The sequence below is a fragment of the Sarcophilus harrisii genome, chromosome 6 (genome assembly GCF_902635505.1).
Source record: "Sarcophilus harrisii chromosome 6, mSarHar1.11, whole genome shotgun sequence".
Lineage (NCBI taxonomy): Eukaryota > Metazoa > Chordata > Mammalia > Dasyuromorphia > Dasyuridae > Sarcophilus > Sarcophilus harrisii.
In genome coordinates, this window is record NC_045431.1 from 83,667,425 (window position 1) to 83,684,124 (window position 16,700).

A 16,700-nucleotide genomic window follows, 5' to 3' on the forward strand; every position below is an offset into this window, starting at 1 on the left:
GTCCCAGGATTTTAGTATCATGATTTCTGGATTATTTTGAACTCCTTATTTCCTTAACCTACACAATCCAATTAATTGCCCCTAATAGGGCTATTTTTTATATTTATGACATCTCTTTTCTCATCCCATCTTCATTTACGCAGCTACCATCAGAGGTCAACCTTCAGCATCTCTTTACTGTCATAGCTCCCTCATTAATTACTCTGCTTCAAGTATCTCCAAGCTCCAGAATATCCTCCTATAGATTTATTAAAGCATTTTCTTTAAGGACAGATCAGATCATATGATTCACCTACTCAGTGTACTCTGGTAGCTTCCTATTGCCTCTAAGTTAACATATAGACTTTGGTTAGCTTTTACCCACCCCCACCCCCCCAGCTGCCTCCAATCTACTTTCAGCCTCATAGCCTTCTAATACTGTGATCCAGTCAAACCAACATTCTCTCTGTACCTCACGCATACATGCACTTCACTTCTTGTCTCCATGACTTTGCACAGGTTCTTCTCCAAGTCTGGTTTTTACTTTCTTCTCATATGGTCTCTTTCTTCCTTTAAGATGCAGCTCAGCAATCATCTTATGAATGAATCTTTTCCTGCTCTGCACAAATTTTATTATATTCCTTCCCAACTATCTTATACTGAACTATTTCATATATATATATGAAATAGTTCAGTATAAGATAGTTATATATATGTATATATTTGCATTTACTAATTCAATATGCATGATGTATGTATTTTAATCTTATTTTTATTTTATTGCTTTATTCATTGTACTTATATCCCTAATATCTAGCACTGTGCTTAGCACACTATAGGTGCTTAATAATAATCAATAATAATGATTCATGGATTAATTTCTATATCTGTATCACTCAGAGCGAAAACTATTCACAAAATAGTTTGTGAAAAATAGTTGATCTCCCTCTAAAGTGTCTTGTTGGGGCAATTTCTAATAACTGTTAAGCATAAAATTAATGAAAGAGATAAGAAATATCATTCTGAATGATATCCTAGGATTGTAGGAATAGAAGTTGGTCAGGTTAAAGAAAAGCACCTGAATAATTATGTAAACAGGAGTTTTGGTCATGATCAAACATTTTGGGTCCAGTTTTAAAATTCCCTTGTGAGGTATAGAAGAGAATCCATTTAGTTTAATGTCTTTTTTATGTCAGTGACTCCTTTTGGCAGCCTGGTAAAACCTGTGAATCTTTGCTCAAAATGACATCTTTAAATACATAAGATAAAATACATAAAGATTATAAAAAAATAGATTTTATTGTTTTAGAGTTAGTAGCACTTATATAGGTGTAGGAGGAGAAAAAAAAGGAATTGGAGGAGCAGGTGTAAGTTCATGAATTCAAGATTAAGACCTTTTTGTTTAATCCACAGCCTTTGTTTTATTTGGCTTCATGATTTCAGTTAAAATAAAGTTCTGTATTAAAGAATTTATAAGAAATTGTTTCTCAGGAAAATAGTACAAACAAGAGCTTTATTATTATGTGGAGAAGATCATAGGAAAATAAACAAAAATGATAATTCATGTTAGATGTGGGAGGCAGCATTCCAAATTAGATCCACATGTAATGAAGAGGTTCTCTAGCTTACTCATCAATACCAAGCATGAGTAGTGAGATTTTTTTCTTTTCTTTCAAACTAGATGAAAGTTTGAATTGAGTATCAAAAGCAGAAGACAAGGAGAAGCTTAGGTTGCTTTAGTTTGCCAGGATTTCTTTTCCCTCAATAGTATTTTATTTTTCCAAATACAAGCAAAGATAGTTTTCAGCATTCATTTTTGTAAGACTTTTGTGTTCCAAATTTTTCTCCCTCCCTCCTTTACCTCCTTTCCCAAGACAATAAACACTCTGATATAGGTTAAATATGTGCATTTATTTTAAGCATATTTCCAAATTTGTTATGTTGTGCTAGAAAAATCAGACTCAAAGGGGAAAAAAATGCACAAGATAAAAACAAACAAAAAAGTCTACATAGATCTCTCTCTGGATATGGATGGCATTTTCCGTCACAAGTCACAAGTCTATTGGAATTTCCTTGAGTCAATACATTGCTGAGAAGTTGATCAGAAATTTCATTCATTCAGAAATGCAAGTATTAACTATTTCACATAGGGTTAATTAACAGCTCATTATAATAGAAAAGTACAAAAACTATCTATTTTTGCTTATATGCCTTTTGGGCATTGGGACCACTTAGCCTATGTGATTTCATATTGGAGTCCTATGTAAGAGTAACTATAATATCAAATAATAATGTTAAGGACCATACCTGGGTGAAGGGGCAAGTCAATTCTCCGCAAACCTCCACAGCTGTGAATCATAACACTTGAAGGAGTTGCAAAGCAAACTTCAGAGATGTTCCTTTTGGATTGGGATTGAAATAAATTGGAGGCAAGAGGGAAGAGGAGAGAGGTCAGAGAACATAACTGCCTCTCAGTCTCTTTGTATCATCATCATGCTCTCACATGAAAAGATCCATTCTAAAGGTCTCCAGCACAGGTGGTTCCCATATCACAATATAATAATAATTTAAAAATACAATTATCACACCCCTCATTTTCCAGATGAGAAAACTGAACACCAAGGATCTTAATTGTCCCATTCAAGATCATACCACAGATAAGCAGAATAACTGTAACATTAAAAATCAGTACTCTTTCCACTATTCCTTGTCTATGGATACGGACTAATACAGTGTCAATCTCATAATAAGAGGGAATAATCCCCCTGTATACCTCTATTCATACCATATTTACACTGCTATGTTAAATTCTGGGCAACATCTTTTAAAAAGTGGTGCAGTGGATAGAACACCAGCCCTGAAGTCAGGAGGACCTGAGTTCAAATCTGACCTCAGACATTTAACACGTCCTAGCAGTGTGACCCTGGGCAAGTCACTTAACCCCAGTTGCCTTGTGGGGGAAAAAACAACTTGATAAATTTTCTAGGCCTCATTTCTCAATAGATGAAATTTCTCTTTGATATTAGCCTATTCCTTCTTCCATCATATAATACTCCTAAATTGCTCAATGCCTTTACAATATTCTCTGGGTGTCATCTTCTCCAGGATTATTAAATACCTCATTATATTTCCTATTTCTGCACCTCCTCCAATCCTTATGTCTGATCTCACCCTAGTATTAGAGAGAAAGCAATCTGCTTAAAAGGATTCATGCAAAGTTAAATGAGCACTAACTATTTAACTCCATAGGGGGATTTTTACTTTATAAAAAATAGCTAAATATAAATAGATATCAGATTGTATTTCAAGAAAAACTTCAAGAAGTAAAGAATTTTAAGTCTTGTAAGATTTTCTACCTATTTATCTATTTTCTGTGTTATTTATCCAGGCAAATATTGTCTATGTTTCTATTATCTTTCATCTATTTGTCAAATATTATTTATGCATTTCTCAATTCCTCTATTTCTCAAGTTCTTCATATTAATGACTTGCTCACTGTATCTTCACATAACTCTCTCAACTCCAACTCTTCCATAATTAGAACAAAGTATTCATAGTCTACTCTGAAGGAAAACAAAGAAAATAAGAGGTATATAGTCCCCTCCATCCTGTGCGAAGCAAGTGGCAGATCTTGAATGACTCCTTCCAAAGTCCATTGAGATAGCTATCTTGCTACTGATAACAGAAAGCAGTAACTAGAATCTTTTGGAACAGATTTAGAATTCTATAGCATTTCTAGCTATGTGGCTTAAGAGAAAAAGTAGTGAAAGAACCTTTTGCATTTGAAGGAAGAAGACTTTGAAATCCTGGCTCTGCCATTTTTTACTTATATGAATGTAATTGTCTTCATTTGTTAAAAAAAAAAAAAAAAAAAAAAAAAAGAGGGAATATATGGAATGAAGGTAAAATCCCTGGATTAAATGTCCCTTACCTGAAATCTGATTAGTTTGGGGCAAGTTGTGTCTTTTATCTTGGTCTCTGTTTACTTATCTGTGAAATAAAGTGGAGGATTAGGCGACCTCTAAGATCTCTTCTAGTTCTACATAAAAAATCAAGCAACAAGATATTGTCTAAGCTCCCTCTCAACTCTATAATCTTGTTTTCAGCAAATTTTCATTGGCAGGAAACATCCCATATCACAGATCAAATTCTGTATTTAAAATCTGTAAGATTTGCATTCAAATCCTTCAGCACTATTTTGTGACCATGAAAAAGCCACTTAATGTCTCTCATTCTTATTTTTCTTGTGTAAAACAAGAGAGTTGGATGAAATGGCCTCTATATATAACTATAGTTATGTGAAATAATGGTTGTCTCTGCCTTACTAGGATTCTGTATTTTATGCATTTCACAGATAAAATCTATGCCATGAATGTACAGCAATTCCCAATGCCCTCCCATGTCCTAATAGAATGCTTTTACCTTTTCAGTATACTTCTGCTCTGACTTATGATGCTGTCCAGGTGATGACTGAAGCTTTCCGCAATCTGCGTAAGCAAAGGATTGAAATCTCCAGAAGAGGAAATGCTGGAGACTGTCTTGCAAACCCTGCTGTGCCCTGGGGACAAGGAGTAGAGATAGAAAGGGCACTAAAACAGGTGAGTCTGCCTAATATAACAAGGAAAAAAGATGTGCAAGAATATTTGTTTTCAGAATTTTTTCTGTATGGTGGAATAGAAATCCATCTGTCACATGCTCCTTTTTTCCCAAGCAGGAAGCTGTCTTAACATTGGAAAGGAAGGTTCAAAAACAAAGGAAAAGTTTTGAAAAAATATGTATTTTTTTTTTTTGCCTGTGAAAACTTAAAGAGGAATTTGGGTGCATTATATAAAGTAAATTTATATGTCTTTCTTTTTTCCTTTTCCTTATGTAGGTTCAAGTGGAAGGTCTTTCAGGAAATATAAAGTTTGATCAGAATGGAAAAAGAATAAATTATACAATTAACATCATGGAACTCAAAACTAATGGGCCTCGGAAGGTAAATTATTTAGTGCCTTTAAAGGCTGTCTTCTGCTATGTGATATGGGAAGGTAGGTGATTCAGTACCATGTTCAGCCAAGAGGTCTTAGAGATGTATATTTCCAAAAGTTTTAATAGCCTTTTAAAATATTTAATATATTTAATACAACATATTTTAATAGTCTTCAACAATACAGAAATATTTTCAATGTTTATTCCCAAACACAAACTCAACAATATTTGGTAAGTACTGTAAACCTCTAATTTACTTTTTAGGTAAATTGTTGTTGTTGAATTATAATATGATACTTTCTATTTAGACCAAAACTGAGAAGAAATTAAATATGAAAGAAGAAAAAAACAACAAAAGCAATGATCATCCACTGACTTCTAATTTCTATATCTTGAATGTTATTTCAAAAAGCAATTGATGTAATCAAACATCCAAATATTGCATTTTTAGTTTCTATGTCCATTGTATAAATTAAAATACAAGTTTTTTCCCCTAAGTTTTTATTTATATTGCCAAATATACCCCCTCTAAGAAAATATTCTTTGGCATTCCTGCATGAGGGAAAATAAAATGAACAAACCCAAATCTACAAAAATCCATGACCACATGTTATTCTCTTCATTTTTGTTTCCTCTCCATTTCTATTAGGGTTATATATACAAAGGATGCATCTCTGCATTCACAAAGCTGTAGCTAATTTGTGAAAATGTTAGGTGTGGAAAGAATGAATTGAATGTACTGAAATGCTTTATTGTCAAAAATCAGTATGCATACCTCCTGCAACCTTTTTCAGATTGGATATTGGAGTGAAATGGACAAAATGGTGGTGACACTTACTGAAATCCCTTCAGGGAATGACACTTCGGGACTAGAGAATAAGACTGTTGTTGTCACCACAATCTTGGTAATTATTCACATCTGTGCATCCCTTGCTTGTTGCTTTTTGGTTTTCCTTTTTTTCCTCACAGGAAGATCATTTTTGCTTATGCTTCTCTCATTTAGTTCTTGATACCAATAATAAATATTACATGATCATCATCATCATCAAAAACAATTATCAAGTTCTGCTTATATTCAAAGTATTATATTTGATGGTGAGGAGGCAATATATATACATATATATATTGCAGCTGGGTATTGCTACACATTAGAATCTTAAAGTCTAGTTGGGTAAAAAAGATATCTACATATAAAAAAAAAAAATCAGGGACAACCCAATTGTGTATAATCAAATAACCTAGGACATACCTGGGTTATAACCTATACACACACACACACACACACACACACACACACACACACATTTGCTGTTTGTATAATCCTTTACAAATTGTATATGTATTTGTATATTTAATGCTCACAGAAACATGATAGATGATAGTATGATTATGAACATTCTTGTTTTATAGATTTAAAAAGTAGTCATGCAGTTAGAAATAGTGGAGTCTTCTAACTTCCAAGTGTAATTTTTTTCTTACATTGCACAATAGAAATAAGAGATGAAAGACATAAAGCTAGCATGATATAGTGGATAGGATTTGTTGAGGTTATTTAGTCATGTCAGAATCTTTGTTATGCCATTTGGAGTTTCTTGGCAAAGATACTGGAATTGTTTTCAACTTCTTTCTCCAGCTCATTTTACATGAGGAGACTGAGGCAAACAGGGTTAAGTGCCTTGCCCAGAGTCACACAGTCAGTAAATATCTGAGGCTGCATTTGAACTCAGATATTCTTGGCTCCAGGGAGACTGGTTCAAATTCTATATTTGGTGCTTTTTAGCTCTGTGATTTTGGGCAAAAAATAATCATTTGGGGCTTTAATTTTTTATTAGTAAAATGAGAAGGCAGAACAACCTTCAAATTCCCTTCCAAATCTCAATTTACAATCTTATAACATTTCTATTGGCTGGAACTACTAGGGAAGAGGTGAAATTTGTTTTTTTTTGCTCAAGAATACATCTAGGTGGATGAAGATGATGGCTTTTCTGGAGAACTCTCTCATTTTCTCCTATTAGAATAATTATCCTTGGTACCGTTAAAGTATTTATTAAAAGCATATAATTTTTTTACTATCTTATACTTTTGGGTGGAAAGTTCTCACTCAATAACCCAGAATGATATGGGAATTAAACTTATTTTTTGTTCCTTTTTAAGAAGCTAATAAGTGTTCCTGATATCCAATAAGGACAATATTTTATTCAACTTCTACTTAGGGAGTAACTACCAATTATAAAATGCAGTATGAATTAAAGTAGTACATATTTAGCAAAAGTCCCTATTACTTTTTTAAGGTCTTATATGTTCCATTTTTAAAATGTAGTATTTACTCTGTTTCTTCTATGCAAGAAAACCAGTTTCCTTCAGATATTGAACAAAAGAATTTCTAATCCTGCTTTTAATTTTTTTCTTTCTCAACTACAATATTAAGTACATTATTATTTCTTCTTTTTAATAAAAATTGAAAATGGGACAAAAATTAAATCATTTGACAAATCCATCCCTTGGGGCCTCTTGTAGTTGAACAAAGACCTTGGGGAAAGGAGAGCAAAAGATGGGATTTTATGTGGCATATATGATTGTGATGAAAAAGAAAAAGGAAAGGCATTGGGAAACATTTAGCTAGAAAATTCATATTAGCAGATGGAAGAAGAAAACCAACCTACATCTAGCATCTGTTCTATTTTTTATATTTACATTGATCCTTATAAGAGTTAGGGTAGTTATTTTGGAGGTGAGCTAAGAGACATTTTGCTACAATGTTATCTATATGTATACACACAGACACACACATGGGTGTCTCTCAATCTGTATTTATGTATATAAACATATGTATGTATGTATATGTGTGTGTGGCTTGTGACTTACAATCACATCGTGTTCTCTATGAATAATTCTAAAAATGTTAAGTTCATTGAACAAAGAATTAAATAAATTACCTGTAAGAGTTTTGGGGGTTTCTTAGGTATAATTCAAGGTACATGATGAACATAATCAGCTTCAGGCAGCTGAAGGATAGTTTTTTTAAACAGGAATCACCATACGTCATGATGAAGAAAAATCATGAAATGCTAGAAGGCAATGAGCGATATGAAGGCTATTGTGTGGACTTGGCTGCAGAGATTGCCAAACACTGTGGATTCAAATACAAGTTAACAATTGTTGGGGATGGCAAGTATGGGGCCAGGGATGCAGATACAAAAATTTGGAACGGAATGGTTGGAGAGCTTGTATATGGGGTAAGAACACATTGCACTTTGGGGGGAACTTTTTTTTAGATTATTCATCTCCACTCTTGATGTATTCCCCTCAAAAAAAGTCTATATAGCTGAATTTTCATAACATTACTGGGGCAAACTAGCTCATAATCAGGTGAAATAAAAATTTCAAATATGAGAGGATTCAACCTGAATTTAAAAATTAAACTAAAAGATGGGCCATAATCTATGCTTCTTCTCCCTTTAAGCAGATAGTCATATACTTTGTTCTAATTCTGGAAAGGGCATGTCAGAGAAATAGAGATTCCGAATAAAAATATGCTTATTATAGTCAAGCCACATGGATCTAATATGTATATTGAAAAAGGAGGGATATTTGGGAGTAAATTGCTATTTTGTTTCCCCTTTGTTGGGATCTTAACAGTGAGATGATCATTGCCATTTCCTTGCTACCTTTGTTTGCATCTCCAATTGAAGGGATAGAACTATCAATTCTTATTAACTATGTCTTTCATTATTCTGTTCTCTCTTTTTTTTCCTTACAGAAAGCTGATATTGCAATTGCTCCATTAACTATTACATTAGTGAGAGAAGAGGTGATTGACTTTTCCAAGCCCTTTATGAGCCTCGGGATCTCAATTATGATCAAGAAGCCTCAGAAGTCCAAACCAGGAGTGTTTTCATTTCTCGATCCCCTAGCCTATGAAATCTGGATGTGCATTGTCTTTGCCTACATTGGGGTCAGTGTAGTTTTATTCCTGGTCAGCAGATTCAGCCCCTACGAGTGGCACACTGAGGAGTTTGAAGATGGACGAGAAACACAAAGTAACGAGTCAACTAATGAATTTGGGATATTTAATAGTCTCTGGTTTTCCCTGGGTGCCTTTATGCAGCAAGGATGCGATATTTCGCCAAGGTTGGTTACATGCCCATTTCAACTTTGTGCATTTTAGGTCTCAAAAAGGTATTCATGGTACCTATAGATTTACTCTAAAAATGAAACCAGATGCCAACTTTTTGTCCAAGCAGTTTCAAACTCCAGGAAGGGCAGACTGTTGGCCATGGGCAGTGAAATATTTGATCAACACTCATCGTGTTGATCATGTATTTTTCTGGTGAATTTGTAAGTACCATGGAGAGGCTATAAAATGCATAAGGTCTCTGTCATTCCATGCCTTCTTGGAGGGGTACCGTGTTTTTGCTGCATATTCCTATTTTACAGTTATCTGTGTATCTAAACCACAGAACTGTATATGGGAACAACAGGTAACTTGATTGAAGAGCTTCAGAAGCAGCACGTCACCCCCATAAGCTATTTTGCCTATTTCTTGGCAGTCTTCACTCACAACAAATAATGAGATATGATGGAATCATGGATGTTATTTGGGAAACTTAGAGTTTTATTGAAAAAAAGATGGTATATTATAATTTCCAATAATCTAGGATATTTTATAGGGTGACAATAAGGGTGATTTATTAAAATATTGGGAAGCATGTGAATGGCATAGTATGGAATGAATTCAGACACTTGTACTCTCTATTTTTACTGAATCTGGCAATATTGGGTACACAGACATAAGCAATTAAATGAGTACAATTTCACTGTAAAAAGGAAAATAAAATAAATTACCAGAATGTACACCTAAATAAGAAATAGAGCAGAACAACAATCTTCTATTATGGAGGAATGATTCAGGATCCTTCCAGTTTTAGTTTTATGATATAACAATCAGGAAGCTGGTTTATTTTTATTTTAATTTGACCTATTTCAATGGTTGGATGATTAATTAAACTACCTAGCTAAGAGAAATGCTGCATTTTCTTTAATAATCACTTGTATAGGTTTTCATTATAATGATATAATACATCCTTAATAAGATGTATATTATTTATTTTTCCTGAAACCTTAAGGCTAAGCTGATATATGTCTTAAAATGATAAAGGCAGAATCAAGTGAACATTTAGATTCCTTCAAATTTTAAATCTCTGGTCCTAATATATAACGATGTCTTACATTCTAGGATAGTGCATCTTAGGAATGGGTTGGAATCTAAGAGCTGAGGAGGCATCTTTGCATTATGACAATCTGATATTGTACATTGTGGAATGAATGTTAATTCTATAGTCAGCTGTGGATATGAACTTTTTTCTAAAATATTTATAATACTATGATAGAAATAATCCTGAGCAACAAATAATTCCCTAAATTACCTTTGAGATGCTCTTCACCTCTAATATTTGATGATTGTATAACAGAAACAATGATAAAATTAAATAACTTATGAAGTAAAAGTAAAAAAAGCAACAGTTCATATTAATATGTATCAATAAGGATGAAGCAGAGAGCTATGAATTCTTTAGCAGGGTGTCTCTATGTGTTTGCACCAGAATGCAAGGAATAGAAAATGCTAGTTGACCACTGTGTGGCATTAAACTGATTTCGATGTAAAAAGTTATCATTTTATGTCCAAATTTCATTCACCCAAGGTTTTTAATAAAAAGTGGGTCAAATTAAGGAAGAGGAAGAAAAGAAGTGCCCAGTTCATATGAACCTCCTTTTTAGGAAGGCAGTGACTTTAATGTTTTTAAAGGATTTAGATCTTGGAGAAGAGTTGCCTGGCCTTGAAATGGAAGGCTGGTTTCTCCATAGAAAGTCCTTTCTTTTCTTGGGATGAAGGAAAAAATGTTATTTTTTTAGACTATGATTTTTTTTTACCTCTTTAGGAATCTGATTAGCTCTAAAGTATGTGTTTAGATTTCAAAAAAAAAAAAAGAAAGAAAGAAAGAAAGAAAGAAAAGTGATAGGAGTATGGAAAGCAGATATAACACAATGGCCAGCCACACTTTAATTTTCCAGGGCACTGGAAAAATGGTAAAGGTATTGTAAAAAAAAATATGAAAGAAAGAATTCTATCCACTTTCAAATGATTGAGTTAGGTGTTCCATAGTTTGATGCCTCTAAAACATTATAGTTGGTGAAAATATTTCTATCTTAAACCTAGGAAAAGCCACATTTATGAATTCCAAGGCAGAAGTTCCTTTGATTCATTTAGTATAAGAGGATGTCCCATTATATGAATGCCTTAAGAATTTAGAAGGAAGTTCTATAGAACTTCTCTACAATTAAATAATTTGACTATATCAAATAAATTTTTTGTTGTTTGGATAGCTGTAAGTCTCTTTTTGCTTTTCAGAAAAGAATTATGACACTCTCAATAGTTTATTAAAAGATGACATTTCATGGATGAATCCTGGTGTTAAAATATGACTTTAATGTTCAAGTACTCACCCATGGCTGGTAGTTATCCTGACTCCTACTTTTTAGCAAGATGGTAAAACTATTTGTCAGCAGAGTTAAAATCTTAAGTATATTTATAGAGAGTTGGAGCATGGGGTGATCCCTGGTACCATGCAAGAACACCTTGTGTAAGGAAGATAGATTTCTTGACTTAAAGGCCTGCTTGATGCTACAGAAATATTCAGCTTTCTTTGAACTTTATTTTTGGATATATACTGCTTTTTGTAAAGAGGGGAGAGTTATTGTTACCAATTTGTGAAAAAGCTTTTCTTGACATCAAGCAAACTCATTTGCTTAGTGCTAAAAATTATTTCTTTGAGAAAGTGTCACCAAAAGCTGGCAATATGAAAATGGAATTCATATTACAGAGAATCAATTTATATTTTCCAGGAACCTATGTCTGTGTATTTCTGCACTACTATTGCTTTTAGTTGCATGATGTAAAAATAAAGAGAAATGATCATTGTGGGTAGAAATATTATACATTACTCCAAATTTTTAACTTTTCAGTATGAAAGGTGGATTCAGAGCTGTTCAGTGAATTCTCTGTGTCCAGGAAGACAGATTAGGACAAATAACACTAGCAATCAAATTATGCACAAAATGCTAATCTTTGAGATGGTAAATTATTTATCTAAGTTATTTATTATCATCCCTTTCACCAAAAGATTTATAATGTACAATCTATTGTAAAACAAGTAAAATATAATATAAAATAGATATACCTAAATTATTATGTAATGGGACACGCTGAAAGCTAGAGTGATATCTGAATGATTTTTTGATCATTCTAAATTAAACTTTTTTCTAGATTCAATATTAGATTTTCTTTTCTTTTCTTTTCTTTTTTTTTTTTTTTTTGGAAGAATCAAAGCAGAAAAGAAAGAAAAGTGGACTGTTTTTTCAAATTTTTCATGGTTTTTTTTTTTTTTTTTTTTGATTATGTATTTTTTTCACACTGTGTCTTTCACTCTTTGCCAAGCTAAACTTGCAGTGGCTATTTATAGGACTGATCCTGCTATATATTGGCATAGGAGTTTTGATCATCTCCATTTCTGGCCTGGGGTGTATGTGCTTTTTTTTTTTTAGGTAGTCTGGTGGTCCCTACTCCTTGTGGATCACTGTATTGGTACTGGACTTGCTGTGCATACACAATCAAATTAATCTATTGCAACTCAGTTCTTCCAAATTTTTCATCTACCATCTTCAGTCTTCATGATAGTAAATACTATAAATGTGCACCACCATTCCAGGAATACATGGAGCCTTTGAAAAGCATATGTAATATATGTTTTTAAGACATAAATTTATAAATCACATATATTATATATATGTACATATAAAATTTACATACTATGAAATGTACATAATATATATGTATACATATATATGCATATGCCATTCATGTACACAGAATAATTAATGAATCATTTATTCAGCAAGCATTTATTAAGTTCTTGATATGCTTTTGGGTAATGTCCTCAGTACTGGGGATACAAAATCTCTGAACAAAACAAACCCTTTTGAAAGGAGTTTCCATTGTAATGGAGAAATTTCAAAAGAAAGCATATTGTACATATGCTAATGCAATTTTTCACATTTGGTACAAATTTTTATGATATTTATTTTAGATAATAAAGATAAATATTGCTTTAAGTTTATTTTACATTGATCACTCTTCTCAAATGATATTCAAAACTTCTTCCAGCAGATCATATTTCTCTCTTGAGAACTAATAGAATAAAAGTAATATTCAAATAGAACTAACAGGTGAACCAGAAAGATGCAAGTATAAATTATTTTTCCTTAAGCAATTTTGGACAACTGTTTATAACAAACAGCCATGTATCACTCCAATATAAGACACATAAGTACCATACTATAAGAGGCAAGTGTGATATCTTAAAGCATTTCACAATGGGAACAGAATTAAATATTTTTATTGCTGCAATATATCATCTATTACATGTAAGGCTATAAAATCAAAAGAAATTACTCTGCACTCTGAGCTTTCTTTTAAGGGAGGCTAATAAACAGGGACTGTATCCTTCTTAAATACAAGGTATTTGCCACATAATTAAATCTTCAACTGTTAAGGGGTAAATAATGGTCTTTTAAAAAAAAATTAGTGATTCTAGAAAGAATCTTAGAAAAATTAGGGGTTTTGCAAAAATTTAACAGAATAATCCTTCTGCAATATAAATAGAACAATTCTTAGGACTGCCCTATCAAGAATTGTCCTTTTGTTTTTTTATCATACTTACTTTACCTTCTCCCTTTTTATACCTTAATCATAAAAGTAATCTGTGGTTACTTCTGGGTAATTTTCTTTCTTCTTCTTTTTTTTTTTTGATTCCTCCCACCCACCATGCATTGTTATATATTTTTTCTTCCCTTTCAGATCCTATTCTTATAATTTACCTTATAAAATCTTTGATTATTTGCAAGTACTTTCACTAAGGGATTTAATCTAATAGGAATATGTCCTTTGTAAATTTGTCCACAAAGAAGATTCAAGAGTGATATTTTGAAGAATCTCCCCCTGATTTCTTGCATTTTTAAAGATCTTCAAATTAAAACTGAAAAAAAGATTTAGAGTGGCTTAATTTTTGGAAAAAAAAAAAGTTCCTAAAAAGAATGATGAGTTGCTGTATCTATAATTAAGGGATACTACTACCTCAAATTTATTCTTATTTCTGTCTAATTTATTTTGCTCATTTTTGAAATATGTTGCAATCTTTGTATAAATCTTTTTCAAACTGAGAAGTTTTCTTATTAGAATTTTGAAATGCCTTATTGCATTATTAAGAATTGTTTTATTGTCAAAGCAGTATTAGTTTTTTATTATGATTTAAAATGATTTTTTTTTCTGGCAAACTCTTGCATTTGTCAAATCTGTTTTCCTTGAGTTTTCTGTTTTCTTTTTTCTTATGCAGGAAGTACCAAAAAAAAAAAAAAAATACTCAGAGCCACTTATCTGCTGAATTAAAGCATCAGATACTACATAGGATTTACATTTTTTAAAATGACTTTGTTTGTAATAACAAATTACCTTCATTTCCTATCTCATATTGTATTCAGTGGCTACATTTCACAAAGTACTTTGGAGCTTGGCAGTTGGGAATATTCTTCTAGCAACTGAAGAAGTGTACACTTCGGGCAAATGGTACTACTCTCAGTTAGATGAAGGGCTGCTTGACTGAATTGACTGACTGATCCTATTCTTTCCCTGTTTTCAAAAGAAAGACAGGTTGAATTCAGAAGAGGTTGTGTTTCAATTTGTATGTATGTTAATTAATTTTATTTTTGGTTTTGATCTGAATTTTTCTGTTTTTGATTCTCCCTTCCATATTTCTTTGAAATGTACATAGACAGTTGAACAAGAAAATATCAACATTTGGTGTATTCACTTGACAAAGTATTTGAAAAGCTTCTTTTCAGGATCTTACAACGCTGAAGAATTTGGACACTATCACCTTGTCAAAAAAAAAAAAAAAAAGTCTAAAATCTGCTTGTGCTTGCTATTCTCAGAAAAACTCATTGAGCTGTTAATCTTGCATCTCTCAAAATCTTATAATTTCTGGTTTCATTGTCAAGTAGAGATACAAAAAAAAAAAAAAGGGTGATCTGACAATTGCTGGTGTTATAATTCAGTATTTGCATAACATTGATGACTTGTTTTCTTCTTAGGACATCATTTCATTTTTACAAATCCATCTCATACTTGTTATTAGATCCCTGTCTGGGCGCATTGTTGGAGGTGTATGGTGGTTCTTTACCCTCATCATAATCTCATCCTACACGGCTAATTTAGCTGCCTTCCTGACGGTAGAGAGGATGGTATCTCCCATTGAAAGTGCTGAGGATCTTTCTAAGCAAACAGAAATTGCTTATGGAACATTAGATTCTGGATCCACAAAAGAGTTTTTTAGGGTAAGTTATTATTTTATAACTTCTTATGTTGGTTTTAAATTCTTAATTTTCCTAATTTCTTGGATTCCCCCATCCCCTTTTCATCTGTTAAAAGGTTGTTGTAAAAAGGTATCTGATAACAGCTATACTACAAATATATAGCTGTATATCACATTTGAAGTAGCCTGAGGAAGTCTCTTTATTTTGGCTGGAGCAGATTTGAAAGAAGAAATGCTGAAATTCATGTATTTTCTTAATTACCTTTTTTTTTTTTTAAACAAAATCATGTTTCCTCTTGAAGTAGGTGTCTCAATCTTTGGGTTGGCCCTATAAATGATAAGGAATGATTTTAGGAGGTACTATTTAAAGTTGAGAAACTTATTCTAATTCATTTCTATTGATAATCTTGTGTCTGAATCAAATATTAACTCCATAATAATAAGGAGCTTGCAATTCCAGTGCTCCAAAAGAAAAATTATAATGGTCTTAAAGTACAAGATCAAAAATGGATGGTAGAGTTACAATCCACCTAGCATGCATGGTATCACAAGAATATTTCTCCTGCTCTGATTGATATTATTCCATTTCTTTCTGTATGAAGAGACACTAAGGAACTAATGTTTCAAATTTAATTTGCTACAACTACTTTTTCACATGTTAGTTCTTTCAATTAAAGTCGTAGAGGAGAACTGATTAATCTATCTCTTAATTAAGCCAAGACTGAACAAATACCTAAAATCCAGGACACATGTTAGTCCTCTACTAAGTTAGATAAATAATTTTACCAGCCATATAGACAGCATTATTATACTATATATTGTTATCAATGAAAAAGTGTATTGTAGGGGAGTGTTGACAAGAACTCTAAATGGCTTATATCATAATGTGCTTGTTTTATGATTTTGAGAAGCAGTATGACATGACACAAAGAGCTGGTTTGGAAGTCGAGAAGAGTTAGGTTTGGAAACATCCTGCCTCTGTGTGGCCTGAAGCAAGTCCTTTAGCTATTCAGGGTTCTAGTCTACTCTGTAAGACTATAAGTTATAAAGAAGATATTGACTTTCATTAAAAGATGGGTTATTTTTAAATGGGAGTTCCCTATACCAATAAAATCAAAGGTTTAGTCGTTATCTGTCTTGTGATATTGGTTATAAAAGCAATTAGCTCTACAGCAATCTTTTTGAAGGGGGAATGGCATAGTTGTATACATCTGTTTCTTTAAAAGTAAGATTTTAATGCTTATAGAAATAATCCTTTTTTCCTAAGAAATTAGGATTTTAAGAGCATGCTAGCATTTCTCATGGTTAGCACTGTCTGTACTGTTG

The 16,700-nt window shown here is 32.4% G+C and overlaps 1 protein-coding gene across 7 annotated transcripts in view; it reads left to right on the forward strand.

The window, feature by feature from the left end:
* GRIA2 (glutamate ionotropic receptor AMPA type subunit 2) overlaps positions 1 to 16,700 on the forward strand; it is a 167,341-nt gene that overhangs the window by 125,380 nt on the left and 25,261 nt on the right. For all 7 annotated transcript variants that reach the window (XR_004230324.1, XM_031943065.1, XM_031943061.1 and 4 more), the window contains exons 7-12: positions 4,410 to 4,577; positions 4,853 to 4,957; positions 5,745 to 5,855; positions 7,980 to 8,186; positions 8,711 to 9,081; positions 15,198 to 15,396. Coding sequence is in view for 6 of the 7 variants with exons in the window: in XM_031943065.1 (XP_031798925.1) it covers positions 4,410 to 4,577; positions 4,853 to 4,957; positions 5,745 to 5,855; positions 7,980 to 8,186; positions 8,711 to 9,081; positions 15,198 to 15,396 (1,161 nt within the window). In the remaining variant the exon portion in view is untranslated. The remainder of the gene's footprint in view (positions 1 to 4,409; positions 4,578 to 4,852; positions 4,958 to 5,744; positions 5,856 to 7,979; positions 8,187 to 8,710; positions 9,082 to 15,197; positions 15,397 to 16,700) is intronic.